At 42.6% G+C, this 12,201-nt stretch overlaps 1 protein-coding gene across 1 annotated transcript in view; it reads right to left on the reverse strand.

Moving 5' to 3' along the window:
• COL22A1 (collagen type XXII alpha 1 chain) overlaps positions 1–12,201 on the reverse strand; it is a 237,177-nt gene that overhangs the window by 27,159 nt on the left and 197,817 nt on the right. Inside the window, 10 exon segments of the mRNA XM_036379115.2 lie at positions 839–892; positions 1,827–1,871; positions 2,446–2,499; positions 3,541–3,594; positions 4,387–4,440; positions 5,734–5,787; positions 7,290–7,343; positions 8,165–8,218; positions 10,311–10,364; positions 10,551–10,664. Of these exon segments, the coding sequence (XP_036235008.1) occupies positions 839–892; positions 1,827–1,871; positions 2,446–2,499; positions 3,541–3,594; positions 4,387–4,440; positions 5,734–5,787; positions 7,290–7,343; positions 8,165–8,218; positions 10,311–10,364; positions 10,551–10,664 (591 nt within the window).

Genomic DNA, 12,201 nt, shown 5'->3' on the forward strand with positions numbered 1-12,201 from the left:
AGCCATTTCTATCAGGTTATGATCAGATTATCTTAAAGATGCATTTCTTAGGGACAGAGATTATCTGAAATTTCTCAAGAATTGAGAATTTCTCAGGAATTGAGCCTATTCTCTTTCCAGGAAGGCTTCAGAGCTGCCTGCACCTCCTCTGAGTGGTTCCTTTTGGTCTGCCCTACATTTTGCTTTGTAGGGTACCATTTTCAGCACACCAGCTTCCAGTGACACAAAGGGGTGCAAATGAGAAGCCACTTCTCCAGGTCCCATGGCAGTGGCCCATCAGCGGCTCGGAACATTGCTCGGCAGCTGCTGCAGGATCCCACGTCAGCTGCTCCCTCCCAGGACTCTGTTATATGACTGCACTTGACACTAATCATGCTAGAGGGACTGTTTGTACCATCTTTCTTTTCCTCTGAGCAGCAGCAACTTATTCCATAGGTATTTCCCAGACTTCAGTGGAGCGACACAGTCAGTCAGGTGCAGCTGTGGCAGAGGAGGCGTGATTGAGCCTGGCCTGGTGGGACCTGCAGAGCAGAGCTCTGCTCAGAGATGGGTGCCAGAAGACAGGTCCATGGCTACCAAGCACAGCCTGGGTTTCACACAATGCTGCTTTCTCTGCTTATCCAAAGATATAGCTGACATTTTAGTGCCAGCAGCTGAGCAGTGACAAAGGCCCTCTAATTCTTTGTTTCCCCTAATGATCTTCGCACAAATCATACCCTGCAGTAATTCACCCTTTATTGGAGTTTCTGCAGCTGTTTCAGGTCAGGGTCACTGTGAATTAAAATTTTCATTTGTCAGGGAGAAGGAGATTCATTTCTGCTCAAAATGGTGCACTTACATCCTTCCCTGGTGGCCCCTCACGACCAGCAGGACCCATCACACCTGGCTCCCCCTGCAATTCAGCAAAAAGGGAAGAGATCAGCTCAAGGTCAAATTCAGACCAGTATCACCACTGTAAGTGGTATGGGGTTTCTGCAATGTGTGACTGAGCTCAGTGAAAATTTTTTTAAAGCCAGCAAGAGCCTCGTTCATCTTATATGACACGCAGCTTATAAAAATATCTCAGAAACATCTCCTGTAAGTGATGCACAAGGCAGTGCTCTGCTTTCCAGCAAATTATTTGCTACTGCTACTGCAGGCACTGAAAATCACCAACACATTCATGATACAGAAGTTATCATAATGAGGAAGAGATGAGGATCTCCAGCACTGGATTTTTCACACCAGCTTCTGAAAGCAGAGAATTTTATTTCCCTGTAAAAAAAGGCAGGATTAGGTGGAAGAATATTCAGTTTTGTATTCTCCCTTTTACACCAAGGAGCTCCAAACAGAGTGGAGAACAAATTTTCATGCAGGACTTGAGGTTTGGGTTTTATGACCCACAGGAAACTAAGCCAAAGGGACATTTCTGTTCACTTTTCTGTAAGTTTTGTACTTGAACTTATTTTACACTTCTTCAGCATTTGTGGAGGAGAGCTAGTGCTTGTCCAACAAGTGCAGTAGGGGTCCTCACTTTGCCAGCATTTTTACCACAAGGATGTGGCATGGAGGCATCCTTGAGACTTATTCACAAAGGAGTATCTGAAAGGGAGCATCAGAGGATTCAGCTCTACCAGCTGCCTCACCTTCCCTGGAATCAAAAGTTCAGCAGAGGGAATGAAGACAGCTGCTGTCATTTCTGTGCCATAGATGTGGCCCATAGTTGAAAACACTGTCATCAGCCACATGAAACACTGTCATCATTTTTATCTACTGCCTCAGAAAATGCAATTTCAATTCCCACAATCTTTCTCCAAAGGATTGTGCATGAGGTACCTGCTACTTACCCGGGGACCTGGGGGACCTGTATCTCCTCTCTGTCCTTTGAAACCCTACACAAGGGAATGAAATCAATAATTATCCATCACCCTGATGCAGGAAAGACTAAGAAAACTCTAGGTTGAATGTTCATTTAATAACCTTTCCAGTTTTGCCAAAAGTTACTAGGGACTGGTCAGCATGGAGCAGCTGTGTCCCAGGGAGCAATTAGGCAGGGCCACATCACAGGAAAAGTTTTCCATGGCTTCTTAAGCTGTAAAACCAAGGCTGTGCTCTGTGTATCCCTGGTGTGTCCAGCCCATACATTATTTAACCCTAAACTTTACTGTCCCCACCCTTTCAGAGGACCTGTAACAGAACACAAGGGCTACAGCTGTGACTTCTGGTGGAGGGGTGTCATGAGGTCACATGCTTTAATTTCTAGATAAGGGATTTACTCTTCTCCAATGTGAATGAATCAGAAATGTCTGTGTTCTATTGTTGTTGCTTATCTACATATTTTATTTAGTCACAATGCCAGGACTGGTTATATGTTTCCATCTGTAAAGAACCTCATGTGCCCAAGAAATGCCCCCTGACTGCAGTACAGGGGGCTGAGTGGGTGGAACCCTTCAGAGCAGCACCCACCGGCAATCCTCTGGCACCCTCCCGGCCTGGGAGCCCTTGTTCTCCAGGCTTTCCCTGTGGGAAACAATAATGCTCGTGTTAGAGAGAGCCCCAGGTCCATCCCACTGCTGCTGGAAACCTCCCACTCCCCTCCCTTAGACAGAACATCACTGAGAACTGTGAGTGCCCAGGGCTTGTCCGGCAGAGTCTGAGTTTGCAGGGAGAGCAGGAGCAGCAGGGACAGACCTTCCCAAACACACCTTGAGCTGCACTGTCACCTGCACTCTGAGCTACTGAGGCACCTCACACCTCGGGACTGGTGCATGGTTGCAGTGTCAGAGCTGCACCAATACCTAATCAGCACATGCAAAATCAGCATCTGCACACAGAAATGGGATGGTTGGTGCAAACACAAACTACCTGCAGCTTCTGTGACAAGCACTCCTCTACTTAGCAGTTGTCCTAATGCCTGGGAACTTGGCTGTTCCCAGAACCACCAAGTCCCATTTGGCAAGTCACAGAAAGAGGCTGGCAATGCATGATACTTGATGCACATTCTTCATGTAGCACACACAGTTGCAAGAAATTACATCCACTGCCAAATTTACTAACATTGCCTTTTAGTTGACAACTTCGTGGTTCAGCTTTTTTCCCTCAGCAAATGCAAGTAATAGACTAAGTAGAGAAATCAAATATAAACTCTAATTCTGGGCAACAGAACTGTCTCAGAGCAATCCAGCAAACAGCTTCTTTAAAGACTCCTCCTCTAAACTTTTTATGCCCCATAAACTTCTATCAAAAGGATGGATCACTAGGCTTAATGTTACAAGACAACCTTCTTTCTCTGCAGTGTTTAAGACAGCTGTAAAAGTGGAGTCACTAAGTTTTAGTGTATTTATGGTAGTTGTAAAAGTAAAAGAACACAGTTTCTTTTCAAGATTGCTCATGTGTCATGCCTATAAATCGCTCAAGACAATACAGTTCTTCTGGTGTTAAAAACAGATGTGCAAACAGGCTCCTTGTTCCCCCTAAGGAGTCCATAGATAGGCAGCTTCAAAAACAACAACTGGATGCAGCTTCTGATTGACTGAGCAAAACAGTTTTAAATTACATTACCGGCTCCCCCAGAGATCCTGGTTTGCCATCTTTGCCATCATTCCCAGCAATGCCCTGTTAAATGAAATGCAAAACAGAGTAAAATTGACAAGGATGATTGGTGGGGGTTTTGTCAGAGTGAGAAGTCTGCTCATCATGACATACTTATGTTTGCCTAAATCTCCAAAATCCTCCGTACTTCTATAGCTCAGTCATAAACGTCTCCCTGCTACACCCTGTAATGGCATAACCTCACCCCCCTTTCCAATATGGCAATATTTCCCTTTCCAACAAGATGAGCAGGCCAACAATCTTAAATCAGGATTCTAAAACCATAAATCATTATAATGCCATTATCTTCAGGTAGGCTACTTTACAGTAGAATTTTCTCTGCCTGTATCCTTATGACAGATTAAAAAAATCCCAAAATGTTGTACTGCTACATTTTCCAGAAGAGAGAAGTTTATGCCCAAAGTGCACTTGAACCTGAGTCAGTGCAAAGGAATAATTTTTACTGGATTCAGATAAAGTCAATGTCCCAGTCCCTGAATCCCTGTGCCCTTACACTGGAGTTATAGCTTGATTTCTGTGCTCTGTATAAGAGTATTTCTTCCAATGAGAAGACAGGCAATGAACAGTCCTGATTCACATTGTTATTAACACTTTGCTTTAAAGTGATCAAATGCAGATTCCAGAACAAAACAAAAACTGTCTTGGAACAAGGACATTGCATCAGCATGACAGACACTGCTACAGACCATGCATGGCTCTCAAAGCACCTCAGAAGTGTCACTTCTTTGTTTTACATACCTATGTGTGCATGAATAATTTAATGTACTGAATTAGAAGGAGCTTAATCACACTCACTGGAAGTCCAGGCAGCCCTGGTGGGCCCTGTGGACCTGGGGGACCATCTTTGCCCTGGAAAGAAAGAACAAACACTGAGGGTCAGGCAAGTTCCTCAGAGGCTTCTATCAGATGAAGATTTATCACATGTAGAGTCTGATGGGACAACTGTGAGAAGGTGGTCTTGTAGCCCATGTCACACAGTCTATGAGGTTTTCCTGAACTCCTTCTAGTTTAGAATGGATGGCTCTCTTTAAACATAAAAAAAAATCACTATTATCATTGAGTTCTTACAAACTGAGAAACCTCCAAAAAAATTAGGGTTTTTTTTTTCTGAGGCTTAATTATATTTAATATTTCATCGTTAAGTTTCTGGATGAGGTGCCCTGCCACGAAGCAGACGTGTATTTTATACCTTTTAAATGAATAGTTACCAGAAGTGCCTTGCTGACCTTCCCAAAAAATCCCCTTACTCCACAGGATTGGACAATATCACTCCAGGTCTTTCACAGTGTCACAACCTTATCATCAATTTGAAATGGAATTTCAGCCAGCCTGTTCATTTCATCTGACCTCTCTGAGAATGCTCTCTATTTCATAACAGCCATCAGAAGGACCATCACTGTTTACTTATGATGAAGATCAGGTTGTGAAATGGCTCTGCAAAAGGCACTTTGTCCCTTAGGAAACCTTGCTCTAGAAATCCATAATGGAATTACACAGTTTTAAACTGTTCCAACTCAATAGGGAGTATTCTTTAGGGAAGGTTCATCTTCAACTTTTCAAACTGAAATTAGCATCAATCAGATTATCTGTCTTTCCCAGGGGTTTCTGATGCATTGCCATAAAGTAGCATCTGAAAACCCTTAAAATGAAACAGCAATGCCAAAATTCTTCATGGGCTTCTCGAAAGTTATACCTGGTATTTTTGGTGGTGCCAGGAAATAGTGCCAGGCGCCAGCATGTCAGCAGTCTGCCTTTGACATCCTTTAACAGGTTGCTGGTTATATTTTGATAATCCCCACACAGAGTTCAGGTATTAGCTTTAGGTCATGAAGCATCCTAACAGATTTAGAAATCCTGTTCTGGAGGCTAAGAGACGTTAATAGCAAGGACAGGAAGACAAGAGGTACAAAAACCTCCACAGAGGTCCCAAGGGCTGGACTATCCTCTGGCTAACTGGGAATTTCATTTGGTGAGTAAAAAAAGTGCTATAACAGTAACCTGTGGTTATTTGTGGAGGTTCTACTTGCAGGCTGAATATTCTGGAGACCTTCCAAAGGATATTACATGGATGCCAGCTCAGCTTTACTTCACAGACCTAAACCCAAGTGAAGCCAGCAGTGAAGCACAGAGCTTAGAACTTACCATGTCTCCTGGGTTTCCTGCTGGTCCTATTGGTCCAGGTGCCCCATCTGATCCCTAAACAAAATAAAGCAGAAACAATGTGAATGATTAATGCATTTTATATGTTTGTCAACACATAGCTGGCAACTCTGGAGCTTTCTTTAATCACTCAGCTTAACATTCATTCCATTTCTTCATCCATCACTGAAAAGCAGTGCCAACCTCTGCACTCAATCAGCCTCCAAAGCCAGAAATAGTCAGATATTTGAGTTTGGTCTTGGCTTTTCCTCCTGAAAACAGGGGACAAATAGGAAAAAGCCAGTCATGACAAAAATAACTCTGAAGAACAGCAATTATGGGAGAACAGAAATTATGAAGCACACACTGTGGCAGGCAAACTCCAGGAGCCACAAGTCAATGCAGACAGAGGGAAAAGTCAGCAAAAGCTGAAGAACAAAACTGTATAGGGGACATGACATTTTGCTCTGTTTTGACAGGCTCAGTTTTACTTTTCCTTTCGCTGTGAGTCTGTTCAGGAGGTCTCATAGGACAATTTAAAGTGTTTTAATCCCACTGGTTCAGCTCTGTAGTTGTAGCAGTATTAGGTTAATAGAGACACAGCAAATGTGTCTGTTATTAACTTCTCCTAAAATAATGCTCATGGGAGCTCAAATCACCCACAAAGCAAGTTCATGTGCTGTCACAGCAGCAAAGCACCCAGCATCCTTTAGGCACTGATACCATATGAATATAGAATTTTAATCTAATCCCCCTTTCTGGTATGTCCTGTCATTTAGTCAGTGCAATGTGAATTCAGGTTGTGCTGATCCCCAGAAGGGATGAAGGTGGCACACCCTCAGCAAAGCAGAGCCAAACTGCACTGTAAGCAGCAATATGAGCTGTGATGACTCTGGGCAATGAAAGGTGGTTTGGAGAGAAAAGTCCTTGACTCAGAAAAAATCCCCAAACTTGAAGGGAGTAAAGCAGGAGAGCCAGCAGGAGAGCCAAGTGATCTCAGCCCTATCCTGCACTATCACCCATTTTTAAATACAAAGAAGCATAATTTTATTCATGGAGAGAGCAGAATCTAAGAATGAGGACTGTATGGGGAGGGACATGTAAAAGGCCTTTTAATTCAAAAGTAACTCACACAATATGAAAACTGGAGAAAATCCAGTCTCATACCACTGTGCAAAATTGAGAACTAAAATGCTCTCAGATCTGCTAGTTCTAGACTAACAACTTACCCCACATACAGGAAAGCACCTATACATGCACTAAATAGTCCCTATGGAAGAGTTTTAATCATCATCTTTGTGTTGTATAAAGAGAGCAACTGAAGCTTAGCAACAATTTACAGAATGAGTTGAAGCAATCAGTGGAAAGTGGCCAATGTATTAAATAGCAATTACCATGAGTGGGGAACTCTATCACACTCAGGGGATCATGAGAAACCCACTGGAAAATGCAAATTCACTGCACAGACAGATGGGAATGGTCCTTTCCACCCCATGGAGCTTGCAACACCCTTTATCAGCAAGAAACTACAGGAACATCTTTGCAACAGAGGAACTTACAGGTGGACCAGGGTTTCCAGGAGCCCCTGAGAAGCCAGGCATTCCAGGGTGGCCCTGTGGAATGAAATCAGAGACTTTCCTTATGCATTAGTCACATATCTACTTTTATAAAAGTTAACTGGTGATTATTATGAAGTAACACCAAATGTCAATTCACAGAGAGCTGGTTATAATAGAATAAAGGCTTTTTAAAGTGAAACCTTGGTTTTCAAAGCATGCATTTCCAAAAATAACATAGTTAAATTTCAGGTGTACTTCTTCCCATGCACATTTTAGTCTGTGCTAATGGCAGATGAGAGCAGATATTGTGGAACTGCACAAGACAGGAGGTCAGTTGGGAAACCAAGCCTGTTTAAAATGTCCTAAAAATGTCATTGAAGAGGTGCTGATTTGCACCTTGAACCAGTGACTCAGCTCTTGGCAAAATTAACTACGAAAGTTTACTCTAATTTAAACCATTCTCATCTTTCCTGTGGCCTCTCAGTCCCTCCTAAAAGAGGTCCTCCTTACATTCACCATCTAAGACAAAGAGAGACACCGGCTTTTCCACTCCATAGACACCTGAACTCCTGGAAATCATCTAGGGATTATCCAAGGAAATGAGTAAGGGTTAGGTAATGTAGAGAATGTAATGTATTCAGTCCAGAGGTGAGGAAACAGATGGTACTGGGAGGTTTTTATTGGAGATGAGGATGGAATCTGTAGAGCTATGGTTCACTCTTTGACAGAGCCCATTTGTGGTTTGTCAGTGATGAAGAGCTCCCATCTTCCTCCTGTGCCTCTGAGAACGATGCTCTTGTACAGGCATCACAGGAGTTACTGAGGAAGGACCAATCACAGTGACAGCACTGCTGGAAAGCACACTCTGTTTTTACCTGTTCACCTTTTTCTCCTACTTCCCCAGTCATGCCACGGTCTCCTTTAGCACCCTGGTAATAAAAAAAAGAGCCAATGAAAGTCAATGAGATTCAGTGTTGTGACAGCTTTTTGACCTCTCTCATAAAGCACTTGGACATTCAAGAATAAAACTCAAGAATCAGGACTGAGCCCTCCTTGCCCTCCTCTTAAATTCTTCTCCAGACTTTCACTACCACTGCTGGAGCCAGGAATATATGTGGAAAATGGCCTCTGAGCAGAGCCAGCATAGCTGGTTTTTAATGTTTTATTATCATAAGCATAAAGAGGAATTACACATCCTTAAAGACCAGGCAGGTTATTAGGCACTTCACTAAATCACATCTTGATAAAGAATCATCTGGCCCAACAAAGGTGCCCACACCCTTCAGGGACAACAGCAATAAAACCAGCATTTCTAAGATGCAGCCAGAAAATTCATGCTCAGAAAGTGCTCCCCTCTTTCTCTTTCTATTCTAGAGACACAGGCAGAGACAGAAAGCTCAAATGTGCATGTGTGCATTACCAGTGCTTGGTACATGAGACAAGACGCTGAAAATTACTGAGGTAAAGGTGAGCAAGGTGTGAACAATGCAGAGAGCAATAATGAATTGCTGGCCATGGAAATAATACACTGGTTTGCTACCTGAGAGCTAGGAGACAAAGGGGAGAAAGTTGCAATTTATTAATAAAAGAGCTCAAATTCATATGGCCAGAAGGAATGAAGCTGTTCATGAGCAAAGATCTGCAGTTCTACTGCTCTTCTTTCAGAGCGGGACCTAATAGCTTGGTAAGGACAATATACCACAGAGTCAAAAGTGCAGAGCAATTTGGGTCTTCCACTGCAAGGATCCTCCTAAGACATGCAGAAAAGAGTCACAAAGACTGACCTTGTGATTGCTCCTTCTCAGAGGTCTTCAAATACTTTTTTTTTTTAATAACTGTTTTTATTGAATTCAAGTTAGACTACTTATCAGTTACTTGATTTTAGTTTATGCACATGTATAGTTTGAAATTTATCCTGTTATTTCACCTGTCAATCCATTTTTCTGCCTAAATCTCTGCTTCCTTAAGAAATATAGGAAAGCAGCAGACGTGGTATGTCTCAGATTGCTTGGCATTTCTGCCAGTTATTGGCTTTATGGGTTACTAATTCTCTTGTAAATTTTATCCTGGAACATACTTTCATTTTGATCAACTCTGTGTTTACTTTCGAGATTGTGCTGCTCTCCCCACCACACTTTTAATTGCAAGATATGAAATTATTTCATGAAACTCTATTAGCTTGTCCTGCATTCTAACAAGTGCAAATACAAAGATGTTAAAATAGCAGGAGCTATTTTAGACAGTAAGTCAGTAGTGAAAGGATGCCTGGAGGAAACTGTGGCCGATCATTAAATCACCTTACCTCTCCCTCATTGATTTGTTTTGATTTATTTCACATTAGGCAGTTGTAAAGGTTTTAACTGTGGCCAGGCACTGGCATTGTGAGCAGACTGGAGGCAGCCCTCTTTATGAGAAATGCTTGAGATGTGACATTATTGAAATACTTCAAACAATGGAAGTTTTATGGTCACCTATGTCCTAGACCATGAAGTAGCACCATATAGCTAAAAGAAGTTTTTCTTGTATATTTCAGGAAATACTTGGAGTTGTTGGGTAAGACCACCAGGGCAGATGGTGTGTTTGGAGCCTAGCAGCCCATTGCAGCCTTAATTTAAGTGATTCCAGGACATCAGATTCAAAAAGGAGAGGTACAGGCATGGTGGCTACTGCTGAGGCTTTAATTTCTTTCTCACCTAATTTGAGTTGAAACTTACTCTCAAGTCTATCCATCAATGTAATGAAATTCAACACCAAGAATCAGGCCCTTTAGATGTGTCTGCCTGTCTGTGTGTGAATAAAAGGATGGCAGAAGACACTGCTAAAGTGAAACAATCCCTCGTGCCATGGGCAGGGACACCTTTCACTAAACCAAGCTGTTCAAAACTCCATCCAACTTAGCCTTTAACACTTCCAGAGATGGGGCATTCACAACTTCTTTGGGTAACCTGCTCCCAAAATAGTTAGTGTGACTAATTAGTCACAAATAAGCTTTCATCAGACAAGGGAAGAAAACCAACCAACCTTTGGGCCATCGAGCCCAGGTGGGCCTGGAGGACCTCTGGGACCAGCAATCCCCTGCAATGCACAAGAGGTACAGGTAAACACTAGTTTAGTTCATTGAATCCACAGGCCTCTAAAAAGGATTCACCAGGTTGTTGATGAAAAAAAAATTAATCATCTTACAGAGAAACCATTAACCATAGTAACAGAAAAACAAGGTCCCAGCAGATGCAGGCATGGTGACTCCCTCAGCTCTCTTACCGGTTTCCCATCCTGGCCATCTCTCCCTGGTGGTCCTCGGAGACCTCTATCCCCTTTGAAACCTGGGATGCCTGGCAGTCCTGGTGGGCCAGGAGGGCACTCACTGCACACATCCTGGGAGAGAACATGGGAAAACACATCAGCAATAGGCTGCAGGCACTTAGCAGACCCTGTGGACACCCACTATGAATGCAGCACTGTGGTGCTGGTATAATTCTTAAACCTTTGCTGTTTTACCTTAGGATTGGGGTGAATCTGGCTTAAAGAACCAATGAGGGCAATGTGAAGCAGAGTGAGGGTCAGCAGCTGAGCTCACACCTGCTCCCATGGGAAGTTTCCTATCAGTTCTAGGACCTGATTGGTCACCCAGGATCAGGAAACCAAGGAAAAGCTCTTCCTGATGGGGAGGTCAGGGAGACTAGAAAGACTATCAAGAAAAACATTGATTTGAATCTACAAGACCACTAGAAGTCTTTGTCTGCTGCAGGCTGAAAGATCTGTGTTACTGCTTAGAGGGCAGGTTTCTAGGGAAAAATCAGGTGCAACACAATGTCAGAAAGGGTTTCTGCAGGAGAAATTATTCAGCAGCCACCTTGGCTAAGGACAACTCATCCAAGGAAGTTTGTGAAGACCAAGTGAATGTCACAGTGTCCTGGCCAAATTTTATCAGGGAGAATCACTACCTCCCTCCTTCCAAACATCTTTGAAGCATGGTCTCAGCAGTCTTTACATTCCAGCTATCCTCAGGAAATTGAATCCATCTATGAAATTTCAATTTCAAAGGCAGACCCCCTTCTGTAAAGGGGGAATCCTGCCCATAAGAGCATAATACAAAACACATCATCAGGTGGAGAGTCAGGAGCCCCTGCTACAACACCCAGCTCTGTCAATAATCTGCTGCAAAACTGTGGGGTAAATTGTCCTTCTGAGTCTCAGTGCCTACATCCACATTTATCTACTTACAGTGTAAGTGCTTGAGAAACACCCATAACAGCAGAGCCCCAATTTCATCTGAGATTTCAAGGTGCTGCTTTCTGTACCAAGCATGGAGTGAAAAAATACCAAGCAGAAAAAATGCACAAATGTGTTCAACCATAATAGAAGCAAAGGAAGGAACATCAAAGTGACATCCTTTACCCAAGACTGAGTCTCTTGCTCTTGTCCAGATCAGAAGTCCCAAGCAACACTTTACAGTGAAACCTCCAGAACAATACTGGGGTCCACAAAACAAAGACAGCTCTTCAAAGAAGAGTAATTTCACAGCAGCAATCTTAAAAGGGCCCTTTGGTTAATGTTGTTGGTAAGAGAAGGTAATTTTTTAGTTTATTTCAATCAATAAGAAAAGATTTCTTGCCAGGTTTAAGACAGCTTAAAAAACTCACAACTCAACCCATGTAAATCTATAGAGATTTTTCAGTCAGCACCTATCAAAGACTGACTAATTTATCACAAAATTCTCTACATGGAGAGTAAAGGCAAACAGATTATCACTTTTGAATCACAAGTACTTCTGGGGTTAATTACCTGCATCCTTTTAGATTCACAATGCAAACTAAATTTGCATCCACAACATCACTGTTGAAGGTGTATGTGAAAAAATCCAGCATTTTATTAAAATGGTTTCCATTTTCTGGTTTAGATAATGTAAATT

This window comes from Molothrus ater, chromosome 1, assembly GCF_012460135.2.
Source record: "Molothrus ater isolate BHLD 08-10-18 breed brown headed cowbird chromosome 1, BPBGC_Mater_1.1, whole genome shotgun sequence".
In the NCBI taxonomy this organism is placed as follows: domain Eukaryota; kingdom Metazoa; phylum Chordata; class Aves; order Passeriformes; family Icteridae; genus Molothrus; species Molothrus ater.